Source organism: Hylobates moloch, unplaced genomic scaffold (assembly GCF_009828535.3).
Source record: "Hylobates moloch isolate HMO894 unplaced genomic scaffold, HMol_V3 SCAFFOLD_3, whole genome shotgun sequence".
NCBI lineage: Eukaryota > Metazoa > Chordata > Mammalia > Primates > Hylobatidae > Hylobates > Hylobates moloch.
Genome location: NW_026652278.1, coordinates 84,393,130 through 84,413,134, shown reverse-complemented (window position 1 = coordinate 84,413,134; position 20,005 = coordinate 84,393,130). Strand labels below are relative to the sequence as shown.

At 49.9% G+C, this 20,005-nt stretch overlaps 1 protein-coding gene and 1 long non-coding RNA gene across 5 annotated transcripts in view; one reads left to right on the top strand and one right to left on the bottom strand.

The window, feature by feature from the left end:
• Nucleotides 1-9,201, top strand: part of ALOX5 (arachidonate 5-lipoxygenase) — a 76,359-nt gene extending 67,158 nt beyond the window's left edge. For 2 of the 4 annotated variants that reach the window (XM_058435793.1, XM_058435794.1), the window contains 7 exons: nucleotides 3,542-3,745; nucleotides 4,459-4,545; nucleotides 6,143-6,321; nucleotides 6,521-6,642; nucleotides 6,833-6,933; nucleotides 7,220-7,390; nucleotides 8,592-9,198. In XM_058435793.1, coding sequence (XP_058291776.1) covers nucleotides 3,542-3,745; nucleotides 4,459-4,545; nucleotides 6,143-6,321; nucleotides 6,521-6,642; nucleotides 6,833-6,933; nucleotides 7,220-7,390; nucleotides 8,592-8,771 — 1,044 coding nt within the window. In that variant the 3' untranslated portion in view covers nucleotides 8,772-9,198. Of the gene's footprint in view, nucleotides 1-3,541; nucleotides 3,746-4,458; nucleotides 4,546-6,142; nucleotides 6,322-6,520; nucleotides 6,643-6,832; nucleotides 6,934-7,219; nucleotides 7,391-8,591 lie in introns of all 4 variants that reach the window. The other 2 variants (XM_058435792.1, XM_032142624.2) reach the window with 2 other exon arrangements.
• On the bottom strand, nucleotides 7,671-15,728 carry LOC116461156 (uncharacterized). Its single transcript, XR_004245995.1, has 3 exons — nucleotides 15,647-15,728; nucleotides 15,451-15,547; nucleotides 7,671-7,937 (listed from the first exon to the last, which is right to left on the bottom strand). It is a non-coding gene; the product is annotated as an uncharacterized LOC116461156 (long non-coding RNA).
• Nucleotides 15,729-20,005: the final 4,277 nt, after the last annotated feature.

Here is a 20,005-nt window from a genome sequence, read left to right as displayed (position 1 = left end):
GTTTTTCCATTTTTTTGTGTCATCTATGATTTCTTTCATCAGTGTTTTATAGTTCTCTTTGTAGAGCTCTTTCACCTCCTTGGTTGGATGTATTCTTTGGTATTTTATTTTGTGTATAGGGGACTATTGTAACTGAGATCACATTCCTGATACGGTTCTCAGCCTGAACATTGTTGGTGCATAGAAATGCTACTGATTCTTAGGCCAGGCACAGTGGCTCACACCTGTAATCCCAGCACTTTGGGAGGCCGAGGTGGGCAGATCACCTGAGGTCAGGAGTTCGAGACCAGCCTGGCCAACATGGTGAAACCCCATCTCTATTAAAAATACAAAAATTAGCCAAGCGTGGTAGCACCTGCCTGTAATCCCAGCTACTTGGGAGGCTGAGGCAGGAGAATTGCTTGAACCTGGGAGGCGGAGGTTGCAGTGAGCTGCGGTTGCACCACTGCACTCCAGCCTGGGTGATAGTGAGACTCCGTCTCAAATAAAAAGAAACGCTACTGATTTTTGTACATTGATTTTGTATCTTGAGTGTAGAAAGTCAAAAGTTTTTTTTTGTTAAAGAATAAATTATGTGTTAGAAATAATAGTTTTTTTCTAAAGACTAACTTTTTTTAAGCCTTTTTGCTTTGTGCTAATAACTTTTTGTCAAGCCCTATCATATGTAGCTGTTAGATATAAGGGAATGAGTACATTCTATGTCCTTTTACTTTAACCAAGATAATTGTGCTGGGCATGCTCACAGGCATGTCCCAGCTTGCAGCCTATGCCCCTTCCTTATTTGGGAATGTTATTACTTTTCTAAGTCCTTTCATAAGCAACTTCCTCTTTTCCTTTGTCTTTCCATTGCTTTTACCTATTTAGAAAAGTTTTAAGTTATTAGCCAGTCGGGTTTTAGTTTAGACTGTGAGGTTTGGCTCCAGCCAATGGAGACAGGACACAGTAGCAGGAACAAGCTGCGTAAGGAATAAAAATTGCTTCTCTCCATTATTCAGGTGTGCTCTTGCCATTGTTCCATCTGCGAGGAGCACCCTTTCTGCAGAAAGTAAAATTGGCTTGCTAAAAAACTTTTTGTCTAAATGCTGATTTTTCCTTGCAGTACCGAGGAACAAGCATTCTGTTTCTAAACAAGCATTTTACTTATAACATTGAGACTTTACTGAAGTTGTTTATCAAATCTAGGAGTCTTTTGGAGGAATCGTCAGGGTTTTCTAGGTATAGAATCATATCATGGGTGAACAAAGATAATTTGACTTCCTCTTTTTTTTTTTTTCGTTTGGATGCCTTTTATTTCTTTCTCTTGCCTAATTGCTCTGACTAGGACTTCCAGTACTCTATTGAATAGGAGGGGTGAGAGTGGACATCCTTGTCTTGTTCCAGTTTTTAGGGGGAATGCTTCCGATTTTTGCCTGTTCAATATCATGTTGCCGGCTCAGCTCTTTACCTACTGTGTGACTTGGGAGAGCTGCTAAACCAGTTGGAGCCTCAGTTTCCCCCCATGTAAAATGGGTACAGCAAGGAATACCTGCCTTGCAGGGTCAAAGTGAGGATTAAGTGAGATAGCATGGGTAAAGCCCCTAGCACACAGCAGGGGGGCTCCTCGGCCCCAGAGGATGTCAGGAACATGTCAGTGTCCCAGAGTCATCAGGAACACGTCAGAGCATGTGGGGACATGTCAGAGAGTGTCTCAGAGCATGCCGGGCAGCCCAGCATTCTAGGGCACAGATCAGGTATCAGTGGCCCATGCAGCTCATGCAAATGGGTGTGGCAGTGGGGGCCCTGAGAGCTGGGACTGTGTAAAAGGGACAAGAGCGTAGTTCTGTGAGAACCTGAGTGCAGAGTTCTGAGACCTTCTAATTTTTCAAGAAAACCAGGTCATTCAAATTTTTATGTGAAACTGTCTGATATTTAAAGCAGCCAATTAATCTCAAGTATAAACAGACAGGCACGCCTAATGTGCAAGTCACACTCTGCTCTCCCTCCTCCCTCCTCCTTCCTTGGTCCTCAGGGAGTGCTGAGGCTACTGGGGTCTGTCTGACCAGGGTGGAGCCACTGGCCACCAGGGCTCTGGAGCACTTGGGATTTGGCTCATCCAAACCAAAACCTGCTGCAAGTGCAAAGTTCACACCTGATTTTTAAGACTTAGAATAAGGAGGTGGGGAATGTGAAATATCTCATTTAATAGTTTTAGATTGGTTTCTTGTTGAAGTAATAATATTCTGGATATACTGGGTAAAATAAAATTATATTATTAACCTACATTTCACCTGTTTCCTTTTACTTTTATTAATATGGCTTCCTGAATATATACAATTCCATGTGTGGCGTAGCATTATATGTCTATCGGACAGCACTGTTTTCCAGGGAGAGATGCCCAAGGACCCCACCTTCCACAATACTTATAGCAAGTGACACAGCTGTGTGCTCTGGGACAGTTCTCCCTCCCCAGCCATGGCCACTGTGCTGCAGTGACACTGGTCTTTCCTAGCACCTAAAGTCTGGCCACGCCCCTTCCTGGCCGCTCTTGGCTACAGCCCTGCCACCCACCTCATTCTTTCTGTCAACCCCTCCACTACCCCATGTCTTCATCTAAAAATGGGCAATGCCAGCACCTGCTGCAGGCTCCCGTGAGAGCTCACTGTCAGGTGCTGAGGCTGTGCTGGGCTCTCAGTAAGGGGGCAACACATGGGGCTGCTGGCGTGGAAGGACCTGGGACTGAGTGCTGGTGTGGGGGCGCGAAGGTGAGGCTGTGTACAGAGGCATCAGCAACCAGGTCCCCACAGAGCTTGGGGATTTTATTTTCTGGCATTAAGAGCTGATTGAGGAGGCAGTTAACATGACATGATTTGCATTTTGGAAAAGAAAAAAACTCACCTTGTCCCAGTGCGGAGTGGAAACTGGAAAGGGAAGACAGGTCCAGCCTCTGCTACAGAAGGCCCCTGGCCACAGGTGTGGCCTCCAGGCAGAGCTCAAGCTGCAGACCCTGATCTGGGAGGCTTAGTACCAGGAGGGCCCCAAGCCTTTAGACAGAAGGAGCTGACTTAGGGCAAGAAAAGAAGACAGGAGCACCAGGGCAGACCCTGGGGAGCACCAGCATTTCAGGGAAGAGGAGAGGGAGGAAAGTATGGGAGACCAAGGAGAGGCAGTAGAAGAGGGAGCAGGGCAAGGAGGGAAGAGGGGGACAGGGATCCCCCCACTCTGCTGCTGGGCCTTCGGCCTGCCTGCTCCTTCCATGCTGCCAGCTCCTGAGGCTATTCCCACAGTAACTGTGAGCCGAGTGATCACTGTCCCCACATAACAGATGCTGAAGCCGGAGCTTAGAAAGCCCAGTATGTCATCCAGAGTCTTGCAGGTTGTAAGTAATATGGCTGGGACAGGAAATACCACCCCAGGGCCCTTTACCCCCTCCAGGCTCTTCTGATTGCAAAGTCACTGTTAAAAAATTCAGATACTTCTGGAACTTCCCAAGAGGTGAAGTTCTCCAACAACTATAATCTGAAGTGAAATACAGCATTGTGTTTCCTTTCCCCCAATGTATCAGCTCAGCCAAATCCCGGGAGACGAGAACCCTATTTTCCTGCCTTCGGATGCAAAATACGACTGGCTTTTGGCCAAAATCTGGGTGCGTTCCAGTGACTTCCACGTCCACCAGACCATCACCCACCTTCTGCGAACACATCTGGTGTCTGAGGTTTTTGGCATTGCGATGTACCGCCAGCTGCCTGCTGTGCACCCCATTTTCAAGGTACAGCTAGCTACTGCCCCACCTGCTATGGGAGGGCATCTGAGATGTGGAGTGGGAGGGATCGCTGACATCCCACAGGGGGACCTGTGGCTGGGAGTGGGTGGCAGAAAGGGAGCCCTGGAGAGATGTTCTCAGAGTCAGTATTGCCCCCAAAGGAAGAAAACAGCTAGGAGCCTGCTGTTCCCCAGGACATGCAGCTGGGGCATGGGCCTGACACAGGGGCCTCGCTGGCCAGCCAGTAGAGTTCGAAAAGGCAAATGAGGTCATGGTGATCCTCGGCTGATGCTGATGGCTGCCCCTGCCATCACTCTCCTTCCCTGTTCCTGAATCCTACCAGCATTGGCTGCTGGGGTGACTGCAAGCTAAAAGTACCCCTGTATGCCTCAGTTTCCTCACCAGTAAAACAGGTCAAATAGTACAGCTGCCTTACAGAATGATGGTCAGGATTAAGACAGTGAACTCAGGGAGCAAAGAGGTAAGCATTGTACAAGTGCTGGCCAGGACGCTCTGAATCATTATCGTGCTTAGTAAGCATCAGAGGGTTGCAGGCCTCCAGCACTTATTCAGCAGAAAGATCAGCACCCAGCCTTCACTTCCTCCCTGCACCCAGCATCATCCTATAGGGCAGGCCTGGGTGGGGGAGCTGTGGGTACCTGGGGCACCAGGTCACCTGGCTGGGCCCCCTCTGAGGCCTCCTCCTCTCCCCTCCCCAGCTGCTGGTGGCACACGTGAGATTCACCATCGCAATCAACACCAAGGCCCGTGAGCAGCTCATCTGCGAGTATGGCCTCTTTGACAAGGTGGGTGCCCTCCTACCCTACTTGTTGCCTGGAAGAGCCCAGCCTGGCTGCCTTCACTCCCTGAGATCTAGATGCCCTTTCAGGAGGCCTGGAAGGGTGAAGGCTGGAGTCTGCTCAGAGCACTGGCTCCAGCATCCTCCTGATGTCTCCAGCCCCTGCCATTCAGCCAGGAGCACTCCTCCAGGCGCACCACCAGGTCTTCCCTCTCGCTGACGGCTCCCGGTCCCCTCCTCCCACCCCTCCCCTCTCCCAGCCTCTGGGGCCTAGCTGTAGACTCCGCTCTGGAACACACTCCTTATGGCCCCCTGACCTCCTACACACCAGGAACCTGTGTCTGCCTCTTAATCTACTGCACCCCTGCCACCCTGACCTGGATCTCCCCAGCACTCTGCTTCCCGGGTCCCAACCCTCCCAACCCACTGTCTCCTGCATTGGGGACTCCAGGCCCTGCCCAGCCCTCGCATCCCTCAGGTAGCACCCCACTTCGCTTTGAGCCGCCTGTAGCCTTACCAAGCTTGGACTCTCACATGGGCCCTTGCCCCAACCTTCCTCCTTTCCCCAGCCCATTAGTGACCAGGCCAGATGACCACTGAAGTTGAGACACTGTTTGGGTTGCAAATGACAAAACCCAACTCAAACCAGCTGCAGCTGGACAAGACATGCCTTATCTCAAATACCTGGACACAATAGAGGGGCTGGGGCCTCAGCCACAAATGGATCCAGGGACTCAAGCAGTGCCCCAGGGTGCATGCACACTGGCTCCCTGTTTCTCTCTCTTTCACCTGTGTTGGCATCACACTCTCCTGCTGCAGACAGGCCCCCATGGGAGAGGGCACAGGAGCTCATCATAGTAGCTCCACCTCAGGTTCCCATGTGGCCATTATCTCCCAGCTGCATCCAAACAGAAAGTGCTGGGGGGCAGCTCTGGTTGGTCCTGCTTTGGCTGAATGCCCACCGTGGACCAATCTCTGGCACCCCAGCACCCAAGTCCTTCTTCAAAACTTCTATGGCACCGACAGCCCAGCCCCCTGGGTTTATTTGCATGTGTGTGTGTGCACGTGTACACACGTATGTGCCAGTGAGCTTGTGAGTGTGTCTGCATCACTCAGCAGCCGGGATGGGGACCAGGATCCCTCCTTGTGGTTCTCTCCAGCCTCCACCTGAGCACACAACAGGCCTTCAACAGAGTTGCATGGGGCCTGGAAACTGGGGGTCACTGAGAGCAATGACTGAGGGTCCTGGGCTCAGCACTAGAGCAGACTTCACAGCCCAGGCCCGCTGGTGCTGGGGTCCCCCCCACACCTGCCCACGCCTGCTGCCCTCCTGTGGCTGGGAGCGCACCCTTCCCTCCTGCACTCTGCAGCCCCACGGTTCTGTCCCTTGCATTGGATTGGGCGGAAGGCTCCTCCCTATCACCTCTCCACCCAGCTGCCCTTGTCATTCTCTGCATTAAACATCCCTCCCTCATCTCACAGGACAAGGGTTTGCCCCTCTGCCTGCTTGGCCTCCTCGCCTCCCCTGGCACATTTCCTCAGGGTTGGGTCTGGACAGCTGTGGGAGGAGCCACCCGCTCAGGGCACTCTACCTCCCACTTCAGGCCAACGCCACAGGGGGCGGTGGGCACGTGCAGATGGTGCAGAGGGCCATGAAGGACCTGACCTACGCCTCCCTGTGCTTTCCCGAGGCCATCAAGGCCCGGGGCATGGAGAGCAAAGAGGACATCCCCTACTACTTCTACCGGGACGACGGGCTCCTGGTGTGGGAAGCCATCAAGACGTGAGCGCCCGCGGGGCGGTGGTCCTGGGGGAGGAGCCGGGACCCCTGCCTGACTGCCTGGGGCGGGCCTGGCCCCTCCGCGGCTAGCGCTGAATGGGGAAGGGGTGGGGGAGTCCCAGCGTCCGTGAGGGGGTTGCCGCCGGGCACCGCTCCGCAGACCTGGCTGGGTCGCCCACCCCGGCTGCGCCCCCTGAACCAGGTTCACGGCCGAGGTGGTGGACATCTACTACGAGAGCGACCAGGTGGTGGAGGAGGACCCGGAGCTGCAGGACTTCGTGAACGACGTCTACGTGTACGGCATGCGTGGTCGCAAGTCCTCAGGTAGGGCCTCCGGGACGTCTCCGGACAGGGCTCCCCCGCAGTCGGCAGCGCTGGCCCAGCCGCCACCCCTCCAGGGTGTCCTGCCCAGGGGGCCCTCCGGCCTAGGGGCTGGGAATCCGGGCACGGGGTGGGCGCCGGGCCCTGGGGTCCCCAGGGACTGGGCCTCAACCCGCTGGTGGTTCCGCCCTAGGCTTCCCCAAGTCGGTCAAGAGCCGGGAGCAGCTGTCGGAGTACCTGACCGTGGTGATCTTCACCGCCTCCGCCCAGCACGCCGCGGTCAACTTCGGCCAGGTAGGCGGGGCCGGGCCCGCTGGGCAGGGCTCCCTCCCCAAGGCCGCTGCCTCCTCCCCCGCCCCGGTTCTGCACGCGTACCGCACCCTCGGGCAGCCTCGGGGCCTGGCATGGGACTTGCAGGATGGATTCTGCCCGCTCAGCCAAGGGCGCTGGCCGCGGGGAAAGAGGATGGACGGACTGCAGGGCCCGCTGGAGTTGGGGGCACGGGGAGGACGGGGCCTCGGGCGCAACTGGGCAGCAGGGCTTCAGGGGTGCCCACGCTCGCTGGCGGTCGTCTCCGCAGTACGACTGGTGCTCCTGGATCCCCAATGCGCCCCCAACCATGCGAGCCCCGCCGCCCACTGCCAAGGGCGTGGTGACCATTGAGCAGATCGTGGACACGCTGCCCGACCGCGGCCGCTCCTGCTGGCATCTGGGTGCAGTGTGGGCGCTAAGCCAGTTCCAGGAAAACGAGGTGAGGCTGGGCAGGGCGGGGCACAGCCCCAGGTCACCCCAGGTTAACCGATTCCTCAGCCTCAGGGCTTTGTGACCTGGGCCTCAAGGCTCACTTGGAGCAAAGGAATCCTGACTTCCAAGCTGGAAGGGCCCGGGAGGCTGCAGCCGCCACCAGGTCCCCCGGCCTGAGCCTGGACAGAGCTCAGGGTGGGCAGGGCAGGAGAGCACACAGCCAGCCTCTGCTCACTGTCACCAGAGGGTCGTGTGTGATGCCCCCTCCCCCCAGCTATTGACAAAGCTCTTGCACATGTGTTTTACCCTGGTACTCCAGAGGGAATGACCAAGAATTTCCTGGATTCATTCCGGACACGTGCATCTCATTTAACCTAACAACCAAATCCGGTGTGTCTTGGTGGCAGCTCAGTACTGCATAGAATTGCGGGACCAGTCCAACTGGCTCCAGACTGCTGGGCGTCTGAGTTGTTCCTGGCTAATGTGTTGGTCCTTCACTGGACATCCTTGTTTGTGTGGCTTTGCACATGTGTTCAGTATGACCGCACACATTCCTAGCAGACAAATTCCTTGGTCAAAGAATATTGAGACTGAATTGCCCTCCACAAACTAAATTCAAAATCCCATTATCAATAGCCTATGTTTCTTGGACGTTTCCAGCTCAGAAGCTTTGTGATCTTAATCCAATACAGTATTTTTTTTAAATGATGTCTAGCTCTACCCCTCAGACATCTGTGTGAGCATGCAAATAAGCACAACATCCCAACAGGGCAGCCACCCCTTCAGGCTCCCTGGCCTGCCTTCTGCCTTCCTGGGCTGGAGAGGCCAGTGCTGGCCCCAGCGCCCCTGATGGGAGGTGGGAGTGCTGCGTAGGGGTGGCCGGAGAGAGCAGGATACGATGGCTGCAACCACCAGCACCCTCCAGCTTCATCTGCATCATCTTGTAACCACCTGGCAGCAGGCAGTTATTTTCCCACCTATCCATGAAGCCCCAGCTCTGGAGCCTCCTTAGGGAAGCAGGTTGGAGGCGATGACACTTGCTTTCCCGAGGCCCTCTTGTCAGGCAGCAGAGGGTGAATAAGGGGAGGTGAATAGATGCTCCCTCCCTCATCTCCGAAAGGGTGGTTGGCCCCTTGGGATGAGACAGGCCTGTCAGTTTACATAGGTAGTGGATTGACCTATGTGTGTGTCCATGTCTGGGCCCTCAGCTGTTCCTGGGCATGTACCCAGAAGAGCATTTTATCGAGAAGCCTGTGAAGGAGGCCATGGCCCGATTCCGCAAGAACCTCGAGGCCATTGTCAGCGTGATTGCTGAGCGCAACAAGAAGAAGCAGCTGCCATATTACTACTTGTCCCCTGACCGGATTCCAAACAGTGTGGCCATCTGAGCACACTGCCAGTCTCACTGTGGGAAGGCCAGCTGCCCCAGCCAGCTGGACTCCAGCCTGCCTGGCAGGCTCTCTGGCCAGGCCTCTTGGCAGTCACATCTCTTCCTCCGAGGCCAGCACCTTTCCGTTTATTCTTTGATCTTTGGGGAACTGCATAGATTGATCAAAGTGTAAACACCATAGGGACCCATTCTACACAGAGCAGGACTGCACAGCGTCCTGTCCACACCCAGCTCAGCATTTCCACACCAAGCAGCAACAGCAAATCACGACCACTGATAGATGTCTGTTCTTGTTGGAGACATGGGATGATTATTTTCTGTTCTATTTGTGCTTAGTCCAATTCCTTGCACATAGTAGGTACCCAATTCAATTATTGTTGAATGAATTAAGAATTGGTTGCCATAAAAATAAAGTGGTTCATTTAAAATGGGTCTTGTTCCATGTGCTATGTTCCAATCACCCCAAACAGCTCATTGCCATCTCCCACACCAAGAGAAAGTCATAGTCACCGTGATTTTATCAAGGCAAAAGCCTCCCCACCCAAGTCTGGATAGAAGGTGCTTTTTCCCTCAAGCAGTGTCTACTCTCTTTGGAACACATCCCAAATGCCACCACTTCTGGGAAGGCATCCTTGGTTCCTGTCTCTCCCCCCGATTTGTCAGAACCTCTGTTGTTGCCCCCTCTGTGGTCTCTCCCTTGGGACAGGAGCCCCTGGAAGGACAGAAAACCCACTTTATTTATGTCTGTGCCCTGGGGCTGGCATAAGGCACCAGCACTCAGGTGTTCCCTCTTTTTCCTCCTGGAAGGGTACCTAGCTAATGGATATTAGGCATTGTCTTGGGAGCTGGGGGTTTATTTTTTCCTGAGGCAGCGTTCTTAACATGACATAAAAAATAAAAATGGGCTGGGCACGGTGGCTCACGCCTGTAATCCCAGCACTTTGGGAGGCCAAGGTGGGTGGATCATTTGAGGTCAGAATTTGAGACCAGCCTGGCCAACATGGTGAAACCCCATCTCTACTGAAAATACAAAAATTAGCCGGGCATGGTAGCAGGTACCTGTAATCCCAGCTACTCAGGAGGCTGAGGCAGGAGAATTGCATGAACCTGGGAGACAGAGGTTGCAGAGAGTGGATATCACACTGCTGCACTCCAACCTGGGCAATAGAGCGAGACTCTGTCTCAAATAGTTAATAAATAAATAAATAAAATAAAATAAATAAAAATGCATTCTCTTTCCCCAGGCCCAAGTAGCAGAGCCCGCTCTGAGCCTGGGCATGGTGACCCATTCTCCCCATGCTCACATGCCCAACTCCCAGCCCTCCAGCCCCTGGCTTCGGAATCATGTCATCAGGGTCTCCCATGTCTCTGGAAGGTGCTTCCAGTGTGGAAGGCCAGCAGCTCAGTGTCCGAGTAAAGGCTTCTACAGGGCCAGCATGGCACAGGGGGGAGGTGTGCATGCGTTCCTGAAGCCACAAGGCCTTCTGAGGAGATCTGACTATTGGGGTGGGTACTAGAGACTGAGATCCAGCCCCTTAATGCTCCAGACTCCCTGCCATCCCTCGGAGAATTGCTCACCACACTTATGAATGATCTTCGGGACAGGTGACATAAACATATAGCCATGGTAGAGGCATTCAGCTCCATGCCACTGTGAGAATGAACATACCAACTTTTAGGCAACAAGGCCATGTAGCCAAGGAGAGAGGAGAAACGAATAGGAGTAGGCAGGGGTGGTGAAGCACGTCTGACATGAGCAAAAGAGAGAGAGACGGATTGGGTTGGAAGGGCTTCAGATGGCAGAGCACCTCTGAAAAAGTCTCACATCAGCTAATGAAGAGTCCTCAAAGTCACCATTACAGAAATATTACATCTGGCAGAAATGACAGCAGTAGTTTGGCATGAACCCCACAGTGGATCCAAACGTGTGGCAGCTGAGATCGTCAGTCAATTATGTTCTCTGCAGCTGGTCCTTCTGGTTCCCTGGGGCGGGGTATCTGAGTAGCACAGCTCCACTGCTACCACAGGAGAGGCAGAATCCCAAATTCTGTGCATAGTCTCTGTCTAAACCTCTGGATGACCCCTAAGACACGTGTACATAAGGCAAACTGCAAACAGCCCAATTTAGGATAAAATAGCCTGTCTTACTCTGTTTGTGCTGCTATAATAAAATACCTCAGACTGGGTCATTTATACAGAACAGAAATTGATTCCTCACAGTTCTGGAGGCTGGAAGTCTAAGATGAGGCACTGGCAGTTTCACTGTCTGGTAAGGGAGGGATCAGTGTCTGCTCCCATGAGGGTGCCCTCTGTGCTGTGTCCTCACCCAGCAGAAGGGCAAAAAAGGGCGAACATTCTCAAAAGCCTCTTTTATAAGGACATCAATCCATTCATGAGAGCAGAACCCTCATGAATTAATCATTTCCCAAAAGGCCCCTCCTCCTAATGTCATCACCTTGGGGTTTAAGTTCCAACACATGATTTTTGGAAGGACACATACATTCAAATCATAGCACAACCAAACTGATATTTGAACTTTCAAATAGTTTGCAGTTTGAGATCAACTAAGTTAATTGCTTGCTTGAATAAAATCTCACAGCCGGGCACAATGGCTCACGCCTGTAATTCCAGCACTTCGGGAGGCCAAGGTGGGCAGATCACTTGAGGTCAGGAGTTCGAGATCAGCCTGACCAACATGGTGAAACATCATCTCTACTAAAAATACAAAAATTAGCCAGGGGCCCAGGCGTGGTGGCTCACGCCTGTAATCCCAGCACTTTGGGAGGCCAAGGCGGGTGGATCACAAGGTCAAGAGATTGAGACCATCCTGGCCAACATGGTGAAACCCTGTCTCTACTAAAAATGCAAAAATTAGCTGGTGACTACTTGGGAAGCTGAGGCAGGAGAATTGCTGGAGCCTAGATCGTGCCATCGCACTCCAGCCTAGGGGACAAGAGCGAGATTTCGTCTCAAAAAAAAAAAAATTTCTGGATTGGGATAATGTTCTATATTTGGATAAGGGTTTAGGTTACCTAGATAGATACATTTATCAAAAGTCATCAAATGATACACTTCAGATGTACGCATTTCACTGTATGTAAATATTACCCCAAAGTCAACAAGAACCATGAGCGAATACTGAATTCTAGTGAATGACATGCATACTGAAACTTTTGTAGTGAAGTATAATTATGGCTGCAGTTGACTCCGAAATACATAAAAACCTAAGTTGATGGGTGAATAGAGTGATTAATAGATGGAAATCTGTGGTAAAGCATACAGAGAAAAATGTTAATTGTAGATTCTAGGGTTTATATATATTCTTACTATATAATTAAATGTTTTTATGTTTAAAAATTTTTATAATGTTGAAAAACCATGAAATCCTACCTAATGCAGTAAGACAAGAAAAGGAGATAAAAGGTACAAGTGGAGATAAAATGAACAAGTGGAAATTGAAATTCAAAACAAAATACTATTTACATTAACACTCCAAAAATAGATACTTAGGTTTAAATTTAATAAAATACATACAAGATCTTTATGAGGAAAACTGCAACCCTGATGACAGAAATCAAAGAGAAACTAAAGAAATAGACATAAGTAAATATTCCCCAGAAAGACTCAATATTATCAAGATGTCAGTTCTCCAAAACTTGACCTATAGATTTAATGCAATTCTAATCAAAATCTCAGCAAGTTATGTTGTGGATATTGACAAACTTATTCTAAAGTTTAGATAGGGAAGCAAAAGACCCAGAACAACTAACACAACAATATAGTAGGAAAACAACAAATTTGGAAAATGGACACTACCCAACTCCAAGACTAACTATAAAGCTACAGTAATCAAGATAGTGCCGTATTGGTGAAAGAAGAGACAAATAGATCAATGGAACAGAATAGACAGCGTAAGAAATAGACCTTCATAAATACAGTCAACTGATCTTTGACAAAGTAGCATAGACACTACAACGGAGCAAAGATTGTCTTTTCAACAAATAGTGCAGGAACAACCGGATATCCACATGCAAAAACAAACAAGCATGAATCTAGATACAGACCTTATGCTCTTCACAAAAATTAACTCAAAATGGATTACAGATCCAAATAAATGTAAAATTCAAAACTGTAAAACTCCCATAACATAGGATAAAACCTAGATGACCTAGGTATGGCTATGACTTTTTAGACACAACACCAAAGCCATGGTCCATGAAAGAAATAGTTGGTAAGTTGGACTTAATTAAAATTAAAACCTTCTGCTCTGCAAAAGACCACACTAGGAGAGGGAGAAAATATTTGCAAAGACACATCTGATAAAGGATGGTTACTTAAAATACACAAAGCCTGCTTAAATTTAACAGTAAGGAAACAATCTGATTGAAAAATGGGCCAAAGACTTTAACAAACAAAAGAAGATATACAAATGGCAAGTAAGTATGTGAAAAGAAGCTGCACAGCTGAGGGGTGTTGTGGCTCACGCCTTTAATCCCAGCACTTTGGGAGGTCAAGGCGGGCAGATCACCTGAGGTCAAGAGTTCGAGACCAGCCTGTCCAACATGGAAAAACCCGTCTCTACTAAAAATATAAAATTAGCCAGGCATGGTGGTGCATGCCTGTCATCACAGCTACTCGGGAGGCTGAGGCAGGAGAATCACTTGAACCCGGAAGGTGGAGGTTGCAGTGAGCCAAGATCGTGCCATTGCACTCCAGCCTGGGCAACAAGAGTAAAACTCTGTCTCAAGAAAAAAAAAAAAAAAGCTGCACATTATATGTTATCAGGGAAATGCAAATTTAGAACAATAACGCAATAACAAGATACCACTACATACATATTAGAATGGCCAAAATTGAGAACACTGACATCACCAAATATGGAGGAGGATGTGGAGCAACAGGAACTAGAGAGAATGCAAAATGGTACAGCCACTTAGGAAGACAGCTTGGCAGTTTCTTACAAAACTAAATATACTCTTACCACACAATCTGGCAATCACACTCCTTGGTATTTACTTACATCCCCACAAAAACCCTCATATGGATATCTAGAGCAGCTTTGTTCATAATTGTCAAAACTTGGAAGCAACCAAAGATGCCCTTCGGTAGGTGACTAAATAAATAATATCCAGACAATGGAAATATTATTCAGTACTAAAGAGAAATGAGCTATCAAGCCATGAAAAGGTGTGGAAGAAACTGAAGTGTGTATCACTAAAATAAGTCAGTCTGAAAAGGGTGCATATTACAAGATTCCAAAGATACGACATTGCAGAAAAGGCAAAACTGTGGAGACAGGAAAAAGATTGCCAGGGGCTAGGGCAGTCGGAGGGATGAATAGGCAGGGCACAGAGGATTTTCAGGGCAGTAACACTACTCTGTATGACACTATAATGTTGGATACATGGCCAGATCCACAGAACGTAGAACACCAAGAGTGAACCTTGAACTATGGACTTTGAGTGATGAGGACGAGTCAGTGTAGGCTCATGGATTGTAATAAATGCACCACTCTCGGGGGGATATTGATAACTGGGGGGCTGTACATGTGTAGGGACAGGAGTAAATGGGAAATCTCTGTACTTTTGTTACCGGTGGAGGGTGTACCGCATTTTAAACAAAAAATTGGACAAAACGCACAAAGCAAGGAAAGAATGAAGCAACAAAAGCAGAGATTTATTGAAAACGAAAGTACACTCCACAGGGTGGGAGCAGGCCTAAGCAAGTGGCTCAAGGGCCTGAATACAGATTTTTCTGGGGTTTAAATACTCTCTAGAGGTTTCCATTGGTTACTTGGTGTATACCTTATGCAAATGACGAGGATGAAGTGAGGTTACAAAGTTATTTACTTGGTGTAAAAAATTAGGGTTTTTCCCTTTTATTTAGTTGTAGGAAGCCCTTAGGTTACCTGCCTCCAGACCCTATTCTCCTGCCTCATTTTCTTCCTAATTTTGCTGTGAATCTAAAATTGCTCCAAAAAATTAAATCTTTTAAACAAGAAAATAAACTTATAAGTTGCAAATATGTGTCACTCACATAAAAACAAAGAGTTAGTGTCCCTACATCAGGAAAAAAACACCTATAATTCAATGTAAAAATGCGAAAAAGCCAAGAGAAATGGCCAAGCCATGGAAATTCACAGAAGTAGAAATAGGCAGTAAATAAGCAATGCTCAATTTCATTTATCTGAGAAATGGAGAGCAAAACTTCAGTGACATACAAAGGAGTGACAATCATTTTAGGAACAATTTTAAAAATAACACTTGTGATGTGGCTCAGGAAAGATTCATATTCTCACTGTAGGAAGGTAAGTGAATCATTTTAGAGGTCAGTTTTGCAACTTAGAAGATCAAATGCATCTACCCTTTTTCTGCTTCTAGAAATGTATCTTCATAAGTGCCCCTCCCTCCCTCACACACCCCCAAGTGTACAAAAATAAATGACATGGATGTGGACTGCAGCCTGGTTTCTAATACCAAAAATTAGTAAACAACCTAAAACTCTATATCCATGAGGATTTAAAGAAATCCTGCATGAGTTAGAAAGAATAAGGTAGATGCCTAACATAGAAAATAACAAACTGGTTGTTAGATGAAAAAAGCAAGCTGCAAAGTGATGTAATGTGTAAATGCAGTAAGCAAAATACATCATATATATAGTACTTTCTATATATTTACCTATATGATTGTGATGCCTCCAACTGCATAGCTGTGGCTCTGGGAGCAGGACCTTGTAACAGAGCCTCTGCCCCTGACTGTCCCGAGGGGCCTTTCCCTGGGAAAGGAACCAGGTTTGATTTTCAATCTCTTTTGTTATCACCATGCTGACAGCTTTGCTTGTCATATGCCTTTCCCTCCGCTGTACTGACTTTACCTTACAGAAGCTCTCCTTAGTGCTTCATCAGACACTCCCTCTTTTCCAAAGAAAAGCCAGCTGCATTCCCTGGTCATCTGGTTGAGCTTGAGGTGAGCCCCAGGGATCATGTGCCTCCCCCCAGGCTGACACCCCAGTGGTGAGGAGTTGCCTCTTGGCTTTTTCGAGGCCAAGCAACTCAGAGGTGTGGCAGGATTGCAGGTCACAGTGGCACTTCCAAGGCCCTGGAGAGTGACTCAACGCCTCTGTTATCAAGATGTCACACAGGCTGTGCACCAACTCTAGGGACACCCTTCACATTGACAGAGTTGGCAAGCTTTTCCTATAAAGGGGCACACGGTAAATACTGTAGGCTTTGTAGGCCATACAATCTGTCCCAACGATTCAACTTTGCCCACTGTAGCAGTTAATCAACCGTAAATATATTAAGTGAATGCGCATTGCTGTTTTCTAATAGTTTATCGACAAAAACAGAAAGCTGCTTTTGAGCAGTTTGCTACCCCGACAGAGACTGTGGGGAGTCCCTGGTGGCAGCGAACTACAGGCTGCCAGTACCCCATCAGTGTGGCTGGTTCCATCCTCTCAAGCCTGCCTGCACCCAGACCCTGTAGGGTGTGTCTTCAGAAAAACTCCTAAAACTCCCCAAAAGCACAGTGGCTCCCCGAGAGCCACCACCCTCACCTTCTTACAGGGGCAGGTTCCTCTTCCGGTTCCACCCTCCTCAGCACGGAGCTCAGGCGCCATCCCCACCTCCTCTTGGCCACAAGCACAGACCTTCCTACACAGGCTCAGCAGCTCTGCAGGCCTGTCCCCCACCTGGAGCCACAGGCCTGGGGAGAGCTGTGACCATGACTCTGCAAAGCAGCCTTGTGCCTAGCTCCCAAGTCAGCTGGCAGCCCAGAATGGAAGAATTCTGTGGATCACCTCTGAGGCAGCAGCACGTCTGGGCAAGCCTGCCTTCCCACCCCCCTCACCTCCTGCAACCCCTGACCCTGGCCACGCATGTGGTAGGGAAGCTGCAACCAGGCCTCAGCACTCCCAGCCCTGGGGGCGGTTTGCTGTCTGAGGATCGTGGCACTGCCTTCCCTCAGAGGCCTTGCCAGAGCCAGGGTATGCAGCGTGGCAGAGCTGCCACTGGCAACCCTGCTGGTCTCCCTGGCGCTTTCTCAGCTGGGCTGTGGGTCAGGACAAATTTCTATGGATAAGGCTGGATCACAATCAAGTGCTCCATGGTCATGCAACGACACAGACTTGAGTCTGCCTTCCCTCAGGGTGGTGAGCCCAGGTAGGATCTGGATGTTTGAAGCAAACACACCTATGAGAAATGCCTGTTTTCACTCCCATCCCACACACTCATCCAGACACTGCCAGCCCACCCCTGACACGTGTCTGAGGGAGGCTGAGGAAAACAGACACCTCCAGGAGCCGCATATTATTTCCTGATGTGTAAGCCAGACAACCCTGGAAAGGGGGTCAGGGAACCGGAGTGCCTGCCAATGTCCCCAGCCTCCCTGCAGGAAAACACTCTCATGGCAAAACTCCTTTTTAAAGAAAGGTTTTATTGCTGCAATTAGACATCCCAGTGTATAGCACAAACCCCCCTGTACAGATAATTATTCAAGTGGTAATACTGAGAAACAGTGAACATACACAAAAGAATACAAAACTAGACATTTAGATCACTAGAAACTTTCTAAGGTAAGAAAAATTTCAAATGTGAAGTGCCTTTTAGAAACTACACCACACATGCCAGTGTAAATTTGGTTTAACAATCAATTTCTATAAACATTGCATCTCACTGTGCATTGATCAACTGCACAACTTCAACAATTACTTCCAAGACAAAGATGAATGCTTTTATTTCCCTATGTTTTGGTCTTTCCTTGGGCTAGAGATGGAAGCTGCATGTTTTAAACCAGATTCAAAAGGGAAAGTACTGGCCGGGCGCGGTGGCTCACGCTTGTAATCCCAGCACTTTGGGAGGCCGAGGTGGGCGGATCATGAGGTCAGGAGATTGAGACCACGGTGAAACCTCGTTTCTACTAAAAATACAAAAAAATTAGCCGGGCGTGGTGGTGGGTGCCTGTAGTCCCAGCTACTCGGAGAGGCTGAGGCAGGAGAATGGCGTGAACCCGGGAGGCGGAGCTTGCAGTGAGCCCAGATTGCGCCACTGCACTCCAGCCTGGGCGACAGAGCGAGACTCCGTCTCAAAAAAAAAAAAAAAAAAAAAAAGGGAAAGTACTTTAATTGTGTATTTTTCTCCAACCACATCCAGAGCCTCGTGGATCTCACCCGGTTGGTCCCAGCCCTTCTCCAACCCTGAAGCCCACAGCAGGGGTGCAGAGGCAGCCCCAGATCGTGCAGACATCACCTGAGGCTCCCAAACTGGCCCAGCTGCCTGAGGCCTGCATGCCTGTGGCCAGGTAGGACACATGTGCAGGTTTGAAAACTAGGCCTACAAGACTGAAGAGTGGACTGAAGCAAAAAGGGGAAAAATATTAGAGGCCTAGAGTAGGAAGAGACCTTTTACAGAGTTTTCAGGAAATTCTCACAACAAACTTAGGCACAAAGACCAAATTGCTGAGGCCAGAAGCCTGCTTATGGTACTGTGACTTATGGGGAGTAGAGGCCAAATCAGAGAGGGCTGGCTGGTGATACCCCAGACCACTTACCTCTTCCCCTTCCCTCGCCTACAAGTACCAGGTCTCCTGGCTCTGAGACCTCATTCTGGGTTTCTATATGGGTCAACCAAATGCCATCCTTTCACTAAAGCCAGGTGCAAAACGGGGGGCAGGGGGGAAGCTGGGGAGTACACAGCACCCAAAAGAACCGAGAGAGCAGGTTTTCCAAGGCTACAGGAACACTGGCAGAGCTGGTGGCCACACCAGATGGGAGTACCACATCCCCACCGGGCTTCATGCTTCACTGTTAGATGCAGGAGGCTAGAAGGGTCTGATGAATCAGGAGCTGAACTAGAACCTTCAAGAAAAGAAAAGGCAAGGGGGTGGCTCTGTGCCCCGCCAGGAAAGAAGAATGTGTGTGGATTGTCCACAGTGAGGCCAGAAATGATGAGTTGGTGTTAGGCAGAAAAGAAGGGAGAGGACTTCCCATGAGAATCTGGTTGGGCATGGGAGTGATACAGGGCTCAGTTATCAAGGCACCTTTGCCACAGCGGGGTGCCAGCTACACTGGGTGCGCTGCCCAGGGGCTGTCCCTACCTAAGCACTTTCTTGTCTATTCTATAGGAAGTCTTGGTGTTTTCAAGTTCAGCATAAGGGGTTCCATATGTGAAGTGGGGATTCACACTTAGAAAATCTATCCTGGTCTTCACCTGAAACACTCATCTACTGCTGGGTGGCAGGAACAAGTATACAAAACCAAGGGCCTTGCTTGGGCAGTTCCTAAGGGACACTGGCAGGGCTGACCTGGAATTCAGCTCCCCTGAATGGACAGTCTGTGGTTGCCTGGGGTCCCCAGGCTGAGAAGGGGTACAGGTAATTGCACTTCGGGGCACAGTGAACACAGGCACGGGCTGGATGTGCCCTGGGAGACAGAAAGGGGAGGCTGACCTATTCTCAGGAGCTGGCTATGGCTGGACAGTGCCTGCCTGGCCAGAGGAAGGCCACAGCAGAGCCACTCCACAGACTAAGACCTGTGTTGCCAAGGAATCAGACACTGGCTTGGAGGAGACAGGAGGACAAAGCCTGCTGCTCTTAAGCCCAGACCGTAGCTTAGAGATCCTTCAGCCTCCTGGCCTTCAAAACAAACTCCAGGGCTTCCACTCTGAAAAGCAAAGAAATCACCTTGTGTTTGCTTCATACCCTTAGCAGGACGAACGAAACGCCTAAGGCCCAGAAAGACTGAGGGCAGGACCCCCAGCATCTCCCATCTCCTCCCTGCAGGCTGGGTGAGAGAATGGCCTGGAAAGGAAGCATCTGCGCTACTTACATTGTGTTTCAGGCCCCCCGGCAACTTTCCCGGAGGTAACTATTTCCCTGGAAAACTAGGAAACTGGGTTTTAAAAACAGAATTTTAAACAGACTTTTTAGAGGGACAAGGCCATTTCATGGTAGTGATTTTGGTTTTGTTTTATGAAAATGGTACAGGTGGTAATCCCTGATGACAGAATGGACTGAGAGTGGGGCCAAGGATCCCGAAGGATCCTGTCTGTTCAGTCCGGTTAAGGCGACAGCTGGGCGGGCATGTGGCCGGGGAGCAGTGGCACAGTGGACCCTGGCAGTTTGCTCACACCTGGCCCTCGTCCCAGAGCCAGCCCGCCTGCCTCTTGGCCCTGGCAGTGACCCCACAGAACTTCCCCGAGCAGAAGCCTCACAGTGGGCCAGCACCCATCTTGCATGC